The 17251-nt window shown below is 35.6% G+C and overlaps 1 protein-coding gene across 1 annotated transcript in view; it reads right to left on the minus strand.

The window, feature by feature from the left end:
* Nucleotides 1–17251, minus strand: part of AHI1 (Abelson helper integration site 1) — a 103242-nt gene that overhangs the window by 24439 nt on the left and 61552 nt on the right. The window contains exon 21 of the mRNA XM_076333662.1: nucleotides 896–954. Coding sequence (XP_076189777.1) covers nucleotides 896–954 — 59 coding nt within the window. The remainder of the gene's footprint in view (nucleotides 1–895; nucleotides 955–17251) is intronic.

Raw genomic sequence — 17251 nt, forward strand, 5'->3', positions numbered from 1 at the left:
TTGTTAGCACTGTTGTATTTCTGTTCTTGTTCTCTGGTCCAATTAATTATCAACACAGTCCTAGTTCAGGACACCTAACTGTACAAAATTAGTCTACAGGAAACAGAAGTACAAGGACAGTATTAATAGCTAAATTAAAATAATCCCAAAAGTATTAATTGCTAAGAATAACGTACTCTTCTTTGGTCTTAATTAATCTGTCTGTAGACACTGTAAAGTTACTTCCTTAGGCTTCAGATGACTACAATCCTTACTTGATTACAGTCCTTCAATATTTAATGAGCATGGGAATCTATAATCTGCCTAGAGGAAAAAAACAAAACTGTGCCAGGCTGCACTTTATTGAAACCTGCAATGTACAAACAGAAAACAGAAATGCAAACACAGCTGCTGCACTAAAGCCTACAGGGATAAAAAAAAAAAAGAAAAGAAAAAAGGGAAAAAAGATCAATTCAGAAGCATGTGAAATACTCCAGCTCCTGAAATTATTAAAAATCTCTTCAACTATTTCGTGACTGTAAATACGCTACTTTCTTGATATAAATTACTCATTTTACCTGCACTTATAACTTATATATTACTGCATTTATAACAGAAAAGGTAACAAAAATACTCAAAACCTTAATTTAACCCTCTCAGAAAAAAAGTATTTTAAATTAGCTGCTATTTAGTATTTTCCAAAACAGTTGAGCCTGTAAATATTTACAGAGCTTGCTGTGATGGAGAACATTAAAATACTGATTGAACAATTTATATTTTATTTGCTTGAAGATACCTCTTCTGTGAATACAGACAGGATAAAAAAACCACCTCTCTACAATGAGAACTTGTGAATAATGACATTTTATAGTTAAACATCAATTTTAAAAAAAAATGCAAAGATAAAATTCCTTACCGTCTGTAGTCTACCCAATAGTGTTCGGCTAAGAGGATTTCCTACTGGGCTGAAACACCCTGTGAAAAGAAAAGGCTGTGAATTTTCTGCTTGTTATCCTTTTCCATCGAATAAACCATTTTATTTTAAAATCATTATGTTAGCAGGATATGTTTGACAAAATTCTAATGAAAAGCAGCGGCATCTTTCAGTCACAACTATGCATCCTTCAGTCAGGAACAGTTGGAGGGTTTATTTAACTAACAGACCTGACACAAGGTTAACTAATCCAATATTTCCATTCAAATGATTTGGAGAAATAACTCAAGCTATGTCCACATGCCACCTCGTGCTCAAAGCTGACACTATTATCTAGGCTGTATTGCTTTTCTCTTCATTGAATTTCTGAGTAATGCATACAAAGTTTTCCAACAGAAATGATCACAAAAACTCTCAAAGGAATTACTTCCTTATTTTATCTGAAAGAATAACTATGCCTATTCAGTAGTTCCCTTTGATCATCTGAGTTCCTATCACAACACATCTTGCTGTTTATTTTATTCACTCTCTACATAGTGCATTTGAACAAGTACTTGTAAATTCTTTTCTTTTCAAACTATTATGTTAACTACTAAGCTCAGGAAAATCCTTTCATCATCTATGGATTTATCTTTTTGTTGTTGGTCTCTTCAGCTGTATACTTAAGAAAACATCTTAAAAAGAAAAGATGAAAATCTGAAAGTTGTTGAACACAACAGTGAAAAATACTACTGCTTCGTTGGAGAACGGTTTCTCAAGTATAAAGATGCCAGACAACACAGAGTTAAGCTCACTGGATTTTCTCTGTGCGACGCTACATTTGACACAAGTTTTGTTTTCAAAGAGGAATAAGTTCTGAAAACTCATTTTCATTTGCCACTCCAAAAACCTACTCTTGAGTCCAGTATCGGAATAAAGAGGACTTTTCAGATTCAGATTCCCATGTACTGGCACAGCTCCACAAGGAAGCTTGCACAACTCCACTTACAGTATACTTTCTAAAGCCTAGTGGTTTAGACTTTCACAGGAGATTTACTCATAAATGTTTAATCATTAAGATATTTAGATATTTCTAAATATAAGAAAAGCTCCAAGCTCAATCATAGTTAAACCATGCTCCTGCAGATCTGCATGTGAGTAATTTTGTACTTGTGAGAAATCCTAAGTAAGTGCAATAATTGATTTTTCAATTTTGTGTATGAATTATAAATTTTGTGATCATAATAATTTCAAAAAAGCTTGTATAAATTCTGAAATGCTTCATTTTGAAAGGCTTACTTGGATTTTTATTACTTTTTTCCGTCTCTTTTCAGAAGAAGAAAGAGATGAGAATAGAAACTGTTTTCTGAATTCAACCCATACTCAAAGACGGTAGACCTGAAGCTTACCTTTTTTTAAAATAAGCTATTTGCTAAAACATTTGTTCAGCACTAACACCAACAGTCAGCGGGGATATTACTCCTATTAATATTGTTATCTGCATACTCACACAGTTACAAAATGAGCTGCTACAGATGTGATACTACATATGGACATACTATTGCATACAAGCGTCATATCAACTCTTTGAATAAAATAAAAAAAACAACCAACAAACTCAAGACCAATAAAATGTCTGCATGATAAAAAAATATTTTTTCTTTAGACAGCTAAGTATTCTACCATAGGATTTTCAATTTGAGCATTGTAGCGTTGTGCCAGTTCACACAAACGCATTCTAAGATAAAAGCTGTATAAAATACATGATAAAAACAATTGCTTGTTTGGAAAAAAATCTTCAAACTTTAATTAAAAAAAAAAAAAAATCTGTATTTTTATCAGTAGTGTCATTGACTTTCTTGTTCTCCTAAGGAAAAAGATGTGCTTCTGGGCTGTACGTTTATGTACGTGAGTTCTCCTGTGCAGTCGCTACATTTAGCTGCTTGTCAGGTGAAAACTTTATGGTTAGACTGATATCCCCGATTAAGCCTGAATAAAGGGCAGTGCAGACCTGTTCTGCTGCAAGCATAGGAAAGAGACGGATGTGTAACTCAAAGATGTAGGGAGTGCTGTACTGAATTCTAGGAGCTGGCACTGGTTTTGACTTAGCGTTTTCCGTGACAAGAGCCTTCTTTCAAAACAAGCAGGAAAATTCTTATTACTTCACTTGAGGTGTAAACACTAACTAGACCACAGCACACTTGGGTCCAAATATTCTACATGCCACAGAGCCGATGCTATTTGTTCATATTGATCACGCCTATTAGGTTACCCCAAACAGTCTTTAGTGTTATCCGTTAGCTGTTTTCAGTTATCAAGCATTCCTTTAGTAGCTCCTACATTCAGAACAGTCATACCAAAAAAACCCCCAAAACTGTTCAAATCTTCCTCATTCACAACACAAGGTCCATTCAGCAAGCAAGGGAATATTCATCCCTTCTTTCTCAAACGATGTAGTAGATTTTTAAAGCAATTTTACACAGCTATTGGCTTGACGTGGTTCCATGCTTGATGAAGCATGTAAACGACACCGAGCAGGTGTGACTAACAGCCTCAGCAGTGCTTGCTCTGGTTATCTCTGATCCAGGCTGTGCAAACTTTTCAACTACAATAGTGAGGTACTGAAATTGAGGTCAGGATTGCAGAAGGGCATTTCCACTTCATCCAAAAACGAAGTTTACAGGACACCGTTACCTGTTGGGTCTCTCACTTAGCCTGAGCTTATATAAAGGTCACCTAAATCCCTTGTAAGGTCAAACCTGAAGAAAAACAACACCCAGGTTAATCTAGACTGTCTTATCTTAAGGATGCTTTAGAATCAGTAATGGAGAAGCATTTTTGTTGATTCAGAGGGTTTTCTTGAACTCTCCAACAATCTTCTTTCTTAACAGCATTTGCTGTCTTCACTTTCAAAACCTTGTATGTCTCGAGAAGCTAATCTTCCCTAAGAAAGTATTAACATTTGAACTACCGTATTCCCTATTACTCTGCATTGATTCTTCAGTGGTCTCCTTTATCTGGAATTTTACATGAGAAGAATAAATTATTTCTAGAATAACCTACCGCTAATGTCTAAACGCGATATTAGATGTCTCAAACTGATAGATGCTATTGCTTTTTCTCAAATGATCAGAATTTTCACATTGACGCAATTTAACAGCAGGACAGCTCTTCTTTATGGTACACATAATCCTCTCGCTATGATTATTTTGTGAGTCCAAGCATGTGCTGATTTAGGTAAATGCCTGCCAAAGAATTGGTATCTTTTGAAAAACAATGTAGCTGTCTGCCTTGAGAGGGAGTCTGAAACTGTATTAGTTTCCTGTACAATTTGAACAGTGAACTGAAAGTCTATCCTTAGTTCCTCTGAGTCACTTCTGGCAATATATTCTCTGCCAGTATAATTGCAACTAAAGAGAGAAGACAAGACAGAAACCAACTAGTTGTCCTCCCATCCAAAATGCATGCTGTACTACCAAGTTTCCAGTTTTATTGCACGCTTTCACTGAAAAACTACCTTCTGCTCTAGATAAGCACATTAGTGTGAATTGATCAAATTCTAAATAGTTGGGCTGAAATACACAGGAAGTAGATGAGTTCATTTCCAAACAGATTAGACTTATACAGAAATTTATATGATAACAGCAACAATGCCCCAAAATAGCACTTGTAATAATTAAGAACATTTCCTACTAAATAACAGCATCTTTAGCTATTAACATATAGCTATAACAGCAACAGAGCCAGAACAGGGGAAAAAGTCCTTCTAGGGAGTCACATAATTCCACTATTATCCTACCGGAATGCCTACAATCACCTAATACTAAATGTTTATGTGAAAAATTCCTCTTTTAATAGAGGCTGAGAGAACATTCATTACAGAATTTATGTTTTAATTAACTTTTCAAAAGAAGGCTTCTTCTCCCTTCGTGAAATGCTCTTGATAAATTAATTCTGTTAATTAATAAAGGTATTTCTGCATCATAAATCTCCAAGGATTCCAGTCTCATGGAATCTACAGTTAATGAAATCGTCCAAAAGTTTATCCTGGAAAATCCTCAGAAAAATCACAGAACACCAAACGAACAAATAACTAACTAAGAAAATTGAAAAAAAGTTGATATTCAGACATGCCTGTGATGAACCCCTCTAAAGCATACAGAGAGGGAAAAAAAATTACCTATTCCAGTTCCACATTATTCTATTTTTAATTGTTTTACTTTATGTTTATACTAATTGTTAATGTCTAAAAAACCCACAAAGAAATGAAAACAAACTGTGCCTCTAGGAAATGGTATTTCTTATTGCAGACATTCTTCTTATAATTTCTATTGTGGCCTCTTGCAACATGGCATAGTTAAAATACACCCAAATAAACAACAAACACTAGGAAAAAAAAAGTCAGCTCAGAGACGAGATGAGTATGTGTATATCAGCTCAGTCCTCTTCCTACTCATCTTCTGTGGCTTTAAAACTGTTCCCAGTAAACAGAATTATGTTTTCAGAGCAGTCACCTATTCAAAAGTATGACCTTTGTGACCAAAAGATCTTTTAGTATGCAGTATAATCTCTCCTTTAGGCTTCAAAGGAAAGTCTGGGGTTTTTTTAAAGTAAAAGCTTTCAGAGCAGTACTACTCATTTTTTTCTGTAATTTTATTTTTCAAGCTAGGTATCACATGAGAGAAAGAAGATCATTTTGTAATGATCTAAATATATATTGATCTTCCCTCAAAGGCTTTATCCTTACAACAATTAGGCTTTAATAGATCAAACAGAATTCATTAAATAAAAAGACTGTTTATATATTGGATAAGAACCTGTTTTCCTTTACTTAAACACAGGATCACAAATACTTTCAAAACCCACTGCAAACATTTTCAATGCAGTTCACATAAAATTAAAGGAATGGATGCACCCACTTAACACATGCGTACCTTTTTGTTTTACCAGCAAAACAGGTGTTTTACTAATATCCAGTGCTGTAGGTGAAAACCCACTTCAAATTCTGCTCTACATAACTTAGTCTAGCACCTATGATGCTGAACATATTCCAAATTGAACAGGAGAATGGATAGGACCAAAGTGTATTGAAAACTGTTTCAATGATGTTTAATCTGTATCATAGCTTTTAAAACTGCTTTGGAACACATTTGGCTGAAGGTAGAGCAAGAAAACTACATTCAAAAAAAGCAGTTCAAAGTGACAAGGAACAGAGTATTTTTAGCATTCTTTCCAAAATAGTGTTCTCTTTGTAACTAATACAACACCAAAGGAAATGGTTAATTCTCTTGAGAGCCCATATCTTGCAAGCCACTTAAAATGTATATTCTCAAAATAGACGGTTCTCGCATGCTACGTTTAAGTGTATATACAAAAGTGCTGTGATGGCATCACTACTGAATGCGAAGGACTTCTACAAACACCCATAAGATTCTTGTGATGTGTTCTGCACTTATAGGAGTCTACTCAATGTCCAGTGAGCCCATGCTTTTACTAGCCCTCTCCTTGTCTTTTCCCCACTTTTTTCTTCTGTCAGAGCATCTGGAAAAGACTGAACTATCTCCTCAATGTCATTCTCATTTTCTAAGTGGGGTTCCAATTTGTTAACCTAAATCTATCCACTTAAAACCAAAACACAAAATCTATAGGACAAGTAAGATCCCTCTCTGTTTACTGTCTTACTTTCTGTAAGTTATATAGAGAAACTTCTGTTAATTTATTTTACCAGTTGGATATGAGAGCTGTTTTCATGCTATATACACTTTAAAAAAGAGAGAGAGAGAGAAGCCTTAGCTCTACTGCTGCCAGATGTCACTCCTCCAATTAGTGGAGAGACTGATCTAGATGGCAATGACAAAACAAAAAAACCACCCCCCTCCCCACCACCCCCCTCCCCCATTAAGTCAAAACAGAGCTGTGCTGATAGGTGGAAAAGCATAACTTCTTTTTGTTTCCCTTCCCTATCCCCATTGATACAATGAAAACTTGTAAACTAACAAAATAAAAGAAACTTGGGAACTTAACGTCAATAGATCAGGCTGTGGTTGCCATTCAAAATACTATACTATACTATACAAAAAAGTCTGCACAGAAGGATAAGCTTTCAATAAAAAAGTATGCAATATTTACCTTTTTAACCAATTGTTTACTAAATCCTGGTTTTAAAAACAGTTATGTAGAAAAGTAACCCTAGGGAGTTACACAATTCAGTACCATGAAGTTCCACACATATTGCTGCAGCTTCTTTCGCACCAGCATGTGATTTTCCAATAGATGCCCCAACTCCGGGTATTAGAGGAACTCTGGCTTCTCAAACCATGAGTCAGTCACAGTCTTCCTAAACTGAGAAAGACAACTGGTCTAGTGTGCTTAAACACAGTAACTTTCTTATCCAAGGACTGGTACAGTTATCTCCAGCTACTGCATCTGGTTGTCTCTGATTCCCCAGCCCAAATGACCAAGCATACCCTTGCAGCAGAGCTAAGTGAACACTGGAGCAGTGGAATGGAAAAAGGCTTGAATTCACACCTGTAGATCCTCGAAGAGATACCTTCACTGTAACACCAACTAATTCCAATCCTCATATAAGAGACCTCAGAATCAGACAGCACTAACACAAAAAAACCACTATGCTTCTGGCAGTGCATATCCCACAACATAATTGTATCTACAATCAGCCAAAAGAATGCATAGAGATACTCATTCAGGGTTAGCCATTATTTTCATTCCTGGTTCAAGGTGTACAAGGACACAAACGTGTATTCGCTCTGAATCTTAGAATACTCCTCCAGAAGGAACTATGGAGATAGTCTGTCACTGGCTTTGAGGAGAATACTGTTTCATACCAATACATGTATCCTGCACTTAGACACAATGAGCAGGCAGAATTTGGCCCCTATTTACAAAAGTTATAATGAAGTAAAAACTATTGCATCACAAAAACAATTAAAAAATCCAACTTTTTAATTAGAGATTAAAATCAAATACATTTAGCAGCCTACACACCCACCTAATTATTTCTGAGTAATCTTATCAAATCATCATCTCACATTTTTCTTGCAAATGTTAAGTTTCTACAGTACCATATATAAACAATGCAAGTAGTAGCACGTGTCCCAAGTATTCTTTTGAAGTAAAGAACACTTATTGAATTCATGCTAATCAGGAACGTGCTAATTTATGACAACCTCTAACGTTACATCATAATGGAATTAGATACAACTGAAAATGAGCAGGGGTTATAGTATCCAGTTGTTCCTTTCTACAATGTAGAGAACAGAAAGTGACTCTACAGCAAACATCAATAAGCCTGCACAGATATCATCAGCATTCTGAAATCAGATTGGCAATATTATTTACAAGTTCTAGATAGCAGATAAAAAAAGATGTAAGGAAAATGCAGACTATGACGCATACTTTGTATTAATAAGAGTTATTTTTCTTCTAGTGCTGCAGATATCCCGAGAAAGTAATTATTAGTTTTGCTAAGCTCACCAGGACTATTTAAAAGCAAACAAACAAAATGAAATTTGAAAAGAAACTTATTTTGTATTATAGTAAATAAAGCTTGTGGTGTTACTTTATCGAAAAATACTTCGTGAAATACAGAAACTGCAGTCCCTTAGAGTTGTGGATGCCCAACACTGAAGTAGCAACCTTCACTTTTGGGTTTGGTAATATTTTTGCTTCTGCATTAACCTACCCTCCCTGAATCAGAGGAAATGGAGCTCTTAAGCAGGATTTATACTTATCTGTTTCCTAAAATTACGCAGTACAGTTCAATTCTATTTATTAATACAGTTAATTTCTATGTAATACAGTTAAATAGAATTTATCTCTATGTGTAACTCTCGAAGTCAAGTATCTACTGACCTCAGGAGGTCTACTCATGTCTTTAAAAAACATACTTGACTAGGAATAAAAGACAAAGAATGAAAATTATGCAAGGAAGGAAAACAAAGTAATTTACTTTGTATGGTTCCCCCAACAACTGAAATTCAGCAATGGCTAGTTACCCACAGTTACTTAAACCAAATTAGCCTGTTGCTTTACAAACGGAAAGCTGTAAATAAGAAAATATGCTTAGAATACTACAAATACTTTTCAAAACCAGCCATTAACATTTTTGCAATGCAAAAATCTTCTCAGCTAAGAAAAAATAGCCAGCTACTGTATGAACTACTGAGTTTCTATATTACCCAGTAGCCTCACAATGTCAAATCAAGTCTTGACTGAAAAAAAAAAAAAATCTTGTAACTGCTTGAAGAACATATGTAGCATTTTTCTAACATTTGCATTCAAGGAAAAATAGTATCAGCAACATCATATGCAATATGCTAGAAAAAATAAGTCAGCTTAATATTTCAGGTCTTTTTCATGACCAGAATACCCAGTAGTTTGTACCAAGCCTACCTTCTCCATTAAATTAGCACTTTCAGCCAGTACTGAATATTAATTTTGAGAAAATATTACCAGAAAATTCCATTACATTGCCAAACAATTCATACATTATTAAACCTGAAGAATGCAGGACATTGGCAGACACTAAATCAGGAAACCATTATATAAGAATTTTAATATGGTCTAAAATCAAAAGAGTAAGGAAAAAAAAGGTTCACAGCAGATATACTTACTATTGTATTTTCAGAAATAGAAGGCTATGTCTTTAAAATACATTCCCAAGTTTACTTTCCATTTTGTAGTTCAGAAACTAGATTGGTCAGATACTTCATGAGAAGGTGCGTGTGGTGAAACTGACCTACCACATGTGAGTTTTTGTGCATGCACACTTGCGAGTTTTCAGGCAATTTATGAACAAACTACTCTAAGAAGAGTTTTTCTACATACCAGTGATTAGAACAGGTATGAATAAGTAAGTCCTTTCTAATTCGTTTCCAACTGCACGTGGAAATAAAATAATGGCCTGTAGCAACTTTGGTAACAAAATCTGAATACACTTCCTTGTAAATAATATATGACAAAGCACTTGAGACTAATATTGGTATCATCCATTACAGACATAAATATACTGAAAAGTTAAGTCCAACATTAAAGCAACACATTGCAGATCCAGTTGGGCACAGACTTCAGTGACGTTGATTTTTCAGTTTCCTTCACCTACAAGGTCTGCAAAGTTTTCTAGAATGCAATAGCAACCTGCTACTACTTTTATGGCAGTGGATTTTTAGAATGCATTTTAGAAAGTATCACTATTGCTAAACTCTCAGCCTTCAGCCACCATGTGAGTACTCTAGCAGAAGTTACACTGGCTATACAAATATGTGGCTACCAAATGTTATGCTACTTTGAAGAAAGTAAAAAAGATGACTTGGCCATTAAGGGCTGCCTTCTAGTACAGGAGACCCTGGTAGAAAGCTCAAATTATCACTTGACAGAGAGCAGAAAAGCAATCTGTTCTAGACAGATTTTTCCTTGGGTCTTAGGTGGAGGATACGCAAAAAATAAGCATGGAAAGGAAACTTTGCAAAGAACATCATTAGGAGGCAATACTCCCTTTCATTTACAAAGTGGTACCTGATCTGAGGAGAGGTAAAAGACAGAAAACCAAGACAGGCAGGTTCATAAAGAAGGACTGTGCCCAGCTTTGGGCTAAGATCACATTTCCAGAACTCTGGATATCCTGGAGAGAACAGACTTCTCTCCAAGGTTCAATCAGCAACCCAAACCACTGCAACTGATACTAGAAGAAAGTAAGACTTTATCTCAGCGTCAAGCCAGCAAGTAGAAGTTACAGTCCTATTCAGTGAATTTGTACCGTATTTGTATAGGAATTTTACAAACAAGAATATTTGCACAGCAAGTCTAAAGATGTAAATGAAAATATTAATGAAAATGAAATTCAGAATGAATACAGAAATACCATTTGACTAAATATTTTCTATAGTATCATGAAATACAATTTGATTAAGTACTTAATATAATAACATGAGAGATTTTTTTACATCATCACACAGGCAGTGCCAAACTGATAAAAACTGCAGTATTTTAACATAAAAGCTTAATTACATACACCCATCCTCTCTGGTTTGACTAACAGCAGCAGCTAAAATCACTACTGACTATGCTCATACAGCATCTCCAATAACACAAAATCCACATGAAAGCAGCAATTGCTAAGTTTTCATACTCATCAGTAAGAGAAAGGGGATTATTGAGGTCTGAATATTCAAGGACAGGAAATTCTTCTCCATAGCTTATTACGAAAGTAACCCGTTTCTATACATCATGCATTGTGCAAGATATCTAGGTTTCTTTAAAACTGACTTAATTGCTAACTGCTACACAAACATTTGTTTCTCCAAAAGGACCAAACAACTGTATAAAACACAGAAAACTGTCTAGTAACACTCTAAGTTCGGAACTCTCAAAGCATATGCCTTAATAGCCTTGTTCACATAAAAGCACACAGTTGTTAAATCTTCCTAGATGGTTTTTGCATATTCGCATGTGCCAAATTATTAACTCAAGAACTGGTGATACAGACAACCCTGGACACACTTGTTCTCTTTGCAGGATTCCTGGAACTTACCCTGAAAATGATTTGTTTTGGTAAGAAAAGCTGATTTGCAGGAAGATTCTTAATTCAAACCACAATTTCAATTGCTGAAGATCCTTTACATGTATGAGCAGACAAAAAAAGATGGCAGTGTCCTTTATGCTCTTTAGCACAAGGAAAACACCTTTCCAATAAAGTACTGTTACCAAGTAACACATGATGTGGTATATTACAGATGTGTATTAAGTGGGCACTGCACTCCAGATTTTCCAAATAACAGTAGCACAATTATCTTTTTTCTCCTGTTGGTTCTGCTTTTTATACAGAAGCAGCCAAATCCTACACAAATATAATTGGGCTGAACATATTGTTAGATTGAAGTGCTGGACACAGAAGGTGAAAAGTTACCACTAATTAATCAATACATAGTTCAAAACACAAGTTCTGAATATATTTCTAAAATGAAAGATTCCAAGAGTGTGACTTGCAGTCCTTAAGGGAGATAAATACCAACTCAGTTTTAGCTTGTACCTGGCTCACAAGAGAAGTTCTTCAACTAGCAATGTGCACTGTACAGAAGTTACCAAGAGCTCCGCTACAGCAGATTCTCCTGAACAAGTAGAGGAGGTGACAGACCTCACTGATACCTCCTCTGAATTGAGACAGCCTAAAAAAAAAAACCAACCCACTTCAAGGACAAGACCATCCTTTTTTATTAGATTATTATATAAATATAAATAAATATTATTTATTATCAGAGAGGTGAACTCTGCTTAAATGTGGTTATCCATAAATGAAAATTCAAAGATGCAAGGAGTAGGAAAACAGCCCATTTATGACCTTTACCTGAAAACAGCAGAAAATGTGACATCTTACAAAGTGAATCTTAGCAGTTACAGTCCTTGCTAGAAAAAAAAAAGCTAGGGGAATCGCTTCTTATGCTCTACTGGTGGATAGTGACAACGAGAAGTTTGGTGAAAGAATTCTCAAAACATTTTCTGCTACTAGGCAATTTATCACACCAAAAGATGCTCATCGTATATTATTAAGTAAGCGCCAATTTTCTATATTTTATTCTTTGGCATATTAGCTGCATCAGTCTGCTTCCTTTGACCAGTCAGGCTCTGAATGGGTTCCAGGAAGACCTGTATCAACATACATCACTGCAACACCCTTCAGCTAATCTGGAAAAAAAAACAGTCAATGAGGCACCAGAAGCTAGCATAGACAGCTGAAGTAGAGACAGTGGCCCTCTATTCAAAGCAGAAGATATTGACAGGATAGGAAAAGGGGATGTGATATCTAAAAGCATATTGGGATGTGATATGCTGGAATCAATCTTCAGATGAGATACACAGTTTCAAATACTATCTGTTATACTGTCTGAGTAAGAGTCTTCTGCAGAAGGACTGCCTGGCATACCAGAGCAAAGCCTGGGGTCAAGTGAGCAGGAAAGACTCTAAAGGTTTTTTTTAATTTGCCTGTGTGTCATTCGGACCTTTTTTCTCTGGCTGAGGAAGTAAAAACTAAAGAAACTGAGCCCTAATTGTGAGGGGAAAAGATGAGGAAGGAACCTGTGCAATCTGTTCCTTCACTGGAGCATGCCATAAGGTTGCAGAAAACACACAAATACAAGTTTTCAGGAGTAGAGTTTTAAGGCAATTCTACCACATCATTTGAAGCCAACAAGCAATGAGTCACTGTTCCTTACAACCTCCAGTGAGCAAGAAAGCAAGCTAACAGTGAGGAGGCAGGCTCCAGTGAAGCTCTCATTTCATCTGGATCAAAGCAGCACGTTGAGGCCAGCTCTGTAAATAATGCCGAGCCACTAGGTTGTGTGACAATAGCAACGTGTAAGCTACACACCCATAGTGGCCTTCACTTCTCTGTACGTGCCTTCCACTTTCTTAATGCTTTCCCAAGCCACCATCCTCTATCATTAGTTTCTATAGGACCAACATGATCAGTATCAAGCTACATTGGTACCACAGACTATTGCAGAGCATAATATGGACCACAGATATCCAAAATTAATTTTAAAAGTGTTATATTAGTAGAATGAATCATGTGAGGGAAGCTTGCTCTCACTGAACTTGGGTCTTCAGCAACAGTTGCGTATGAATCCATGAAAGTTTAGTTGTTTCACACAGATAAAAATCTATCTACAAAATTAGCTAAAGGGTTTTTAAAATAGTTGAAAAAGTATGTATGTATACCAAAAAACGACGGATAATGTATCTTAAAAAAACAGATTTTTTTTTTTTTGATGTACTAGGTTTTTGCTCACTTGTCAAAACCAGGAATGAAGTCAAAGGACCTAGGTCTCCTCTTGGGAGAGGGAGATGCCTCCCTCCTGTGCACCATGGCTGCTACTGGGTCTTTTGCAGAGCCCTCCCAGCTCCTCTGGAAATGACAGGAACAGAAGGATTGAAGCAATACAAGGAGGGATCAATTTCCTCATCTTATTCACTCATGCTTATTGCTGTACACACAGCATCCTTGCTGACCTGAACTTTCTGCTGGACAGGGAATTGATACTTTACTGCATAACCTGTGGACAGAAGAACTGTTTCCACCTCTGAAACCAGCTAGAATAGCATATAAGCATGCACTTTGTCAACGCTTGCTGTCTTGTGGCTCAATAGCTCAAAAATTACAGACAAGCTCTATTTGGAAGTACAGACAAGCTCAGACTGAAAACAGTTAACAGGACCTCTCTACTTAGGAATTAATTAGATTTGGTTGTTTTAGGATCCAGATAATTGAGAAAGTAAGGGCACACTCAGGCCAAATCACTTTTGGCAGAGTCTTTCCACAGTACTACGTCACACCCTGATTTTGCAACCTATATCCACTGCTGCCAAACAGAGAGTAATGCTTCATTTTATCCACACCCTTGTATAATTTGGCTGAGAGTACTTCCTTTAGCCTGCAGGCACAGCAGTAATTACCCTAACATACACCAATTTCAAGTAAATATAAATGGTGTTCTTTTGATAAAGTTTTTGGAATCTTCAAAGATTGCTGTTATTGTGCTCTGTATTTAGTGTAATTTTTAGTGAATTATTTTAATTAACTTGCCTAGAAGAAACATGAAAAAAACATATAATAAAGGAACATGTGTATCTTTGATCTCAGTATAAACAATTCCAGCAAGTTTAACTAGAAAATACAAACTCTTCTGACATTTATAACATCTTATCAATCAGATAGAGGAAACTGGATAACCAACCTTTTAAAATAGAAGAACTAGATTGTCATTATTGTTAATGGTTTTGTCTATATGTCTTCACTATTCTGTTGGAACATTTTTGTGGTTAGATGAATCTATTTAAACACCTTTTGTTTTCAAATTAAAAAATCATTTTTACTATTCATTTTATCAATGTAAACACACAGCTCTTTCTACCTTAAAACAAGGTCCTGTATTTGTGCCTTGAGCCAAAACTCTGACATTAGCAACTGATGTTGGCGGCACAGTAGGGCCACAGAGCTCTGAGGAAGTTCTTTTCCCTGCAGAATTGCCTGAACCGCCTGTAAGCCACGTGAGGGCATGGCTGTGTCCTGGTACCCTTAATTTTTATTAAAAAAAAATCTTGTGATGGATGTTTCTACTGTTTTAAAAGGAAATTAACTTTGAGAAAAATACTGAGAAAAAGTTGAATTTTTCAGTTCTTCCATTCTGCTATGAGCAAATCATAAAAATAAAAATATTGCATTTTCTTTCTCCCTTCTCTCTTATACTTTTCCCCTAAGTAAAAGTGAGAGACACGAATATCTTAAAATGAATGATCATTTTCCCCAGGGGAGTTCCCATTCAAATTAGCACACAGACATATATGAAAAACATTTTAGACCTAATGTTCTTCTGCTTTTGATAAAAATATTTTTACCTAACTTCAGTGTAATTAAGTCAGTTCACACTTGCTGAAGATCTGATCTGTGGTGTTTAGCTGGTACTTTGTCTCTACGCAGTTGTCTTACCCTCTTTTGAAAAATAAAGAGAAAATCTGGTAATTGGATCTAAAACTTAATCTGTTATCATAATTTCTCTGTGACTATGCAGTGCTTTATAGTTAAAATAAAGCCTTGCAATGAATGTAAAGGTATTATCTTTGGTTAATAGGAGAAAATAAAAAACCAGAATAATATACTCAAAAAACTAGGGACTAAAATAAGCCAAGTTTATTCACTTAAAAAGTGCTAGTTTTCTGCACTTTCTCATAACAGTTTTAAAATGTTATATCCATTAAATATTTATATCCAAACTGGGGGGTGGTGGGGGTGTTTAAGTAATTCAGTTTCCAAAAGAAGGAAAACATACATACTTGAGCCAATCAAAGAGTTAGAAGCAATTGAGTTCTACAAATTACAGCAAAATGTGAGAATTCTGCAAAGTTGCAATTAGATACTTGTTATAATAACAAAAAGCAATTCATATTTCTACATTTAGAAATGCAAAGGAAAATTATAGGCAAAATTTTCAAATTTTTTAGAACCCCTGTCCCATTAAAATAATTAAATGAAAAGGCCACATTTCAAAAAAATTCCATCCCCATAAAAATGTTAGAAGAATTCTCTTGAAAATTTTTAAAAGGTTAAATTTCTGAAAAATGTGTCAGGAAGGATCAGTTCTTCAAATACAAGACAGAGCAGGAAAACAGAAAATTGCATAAAAACATAACTGAGAAGTGAGAGACAAGTATTGGGCACATATGTCTTTCATCTTAATGCACATTCACCCTTTTCAAACACATGACAATCTGCTATAAGCAGATTGTAGCTTGCAGGAAGCTAACCATTCTGCAAGCATTTCTTCTCTTGTATTCTTAGACCACTTTCTATTTTGGCAGCACCTCTACAGGACACAGTAATAGCGTTCTGTATTTCTATACAGTTTAAGACTTAAAGACAGTTGGTAGTAGGCTACTAATCAAAGATACTTCCCCCACTGGACTGCCCGATCACATTGAGGCCATTACGACTATCCCGTAGTGAACAGGAACTTGCATTTCTCCTTCTGTAGTAGTAAGGATAAATAGGAAAAGATAAACATATCAGGCCACCAGGGAAAAAACTAAAACCCTTTTGTGCAGGCCTCATAATGACACTATTATTTTCTTCATCAGTACCACAAAAAAAGCCCAGCAGACTCACCGATACTAATGAAATTGAGAGACTGTCTTTGTGAGATTATTAAACATTACCTACTACCCTTTTGTAAGCATTCTCATATATAAAAGTAATGAAAATTAGTTTCCATCATCACCTGTTCCTCCTAGCAGCTTGTATTACACTCAAACCACTTTCAACTAATAGTGTGGGTACTGAACAACTTTCAGGTATGTATTTGGTACTCTTCACCACAATATGCTCCTGCCCCAATTTTAAGAAGATGTGGGGCTAAAAATAAATATCTCAAAGTGACTTAGACATTATGGCAAATTGCTACACCATTTCCATAGCTCTGATCTGTGCAGCCCTGCAGGCTTAATTGCTTTCCCCATCACAGCAAATCTAAATGAAGCTGTTGGGTGAGCTAATGAGGCAACACACATTACAGTTTAACAGGGAACAGATATACCCAGATTCTTTCAAGACAAAATTGAGAGTTCTTTTCTTACGTTTAATTTCTCCACAAGAAGTCTTTTACTCACACACTCAAGCTATTTCTCTTAAAAAATGAATAGGAAGAGATTTCACTCCTACTTTAAAATTCGATAAAATACAGTATTTGCAGTAATATGTTAGGATTTAAAAAAAAAAAAAAAGTACTTATTCAGTGATCTGTGTGCCATTCAGTTCGCCTGCATGGACTGGATCCCCGTAAACAGATTTCTCCA

The sequence above is a fragment of the Aptenodytes patagonicus genome, chromosome 3 (assembly GCF_965638725.1).
Source record: "Aptenodytes patagonicus chromosome 3, bAptPat1.pri.cur, whole genome shotgun sequence".
In the NCBI taxonomy this organism is placed as follows: Eukaryota; Metazoa; Chordata; class Aves; order Sphenisciformes; family Spheniscidae; genus Aptenodytes; species Aptenodytes patagonicus.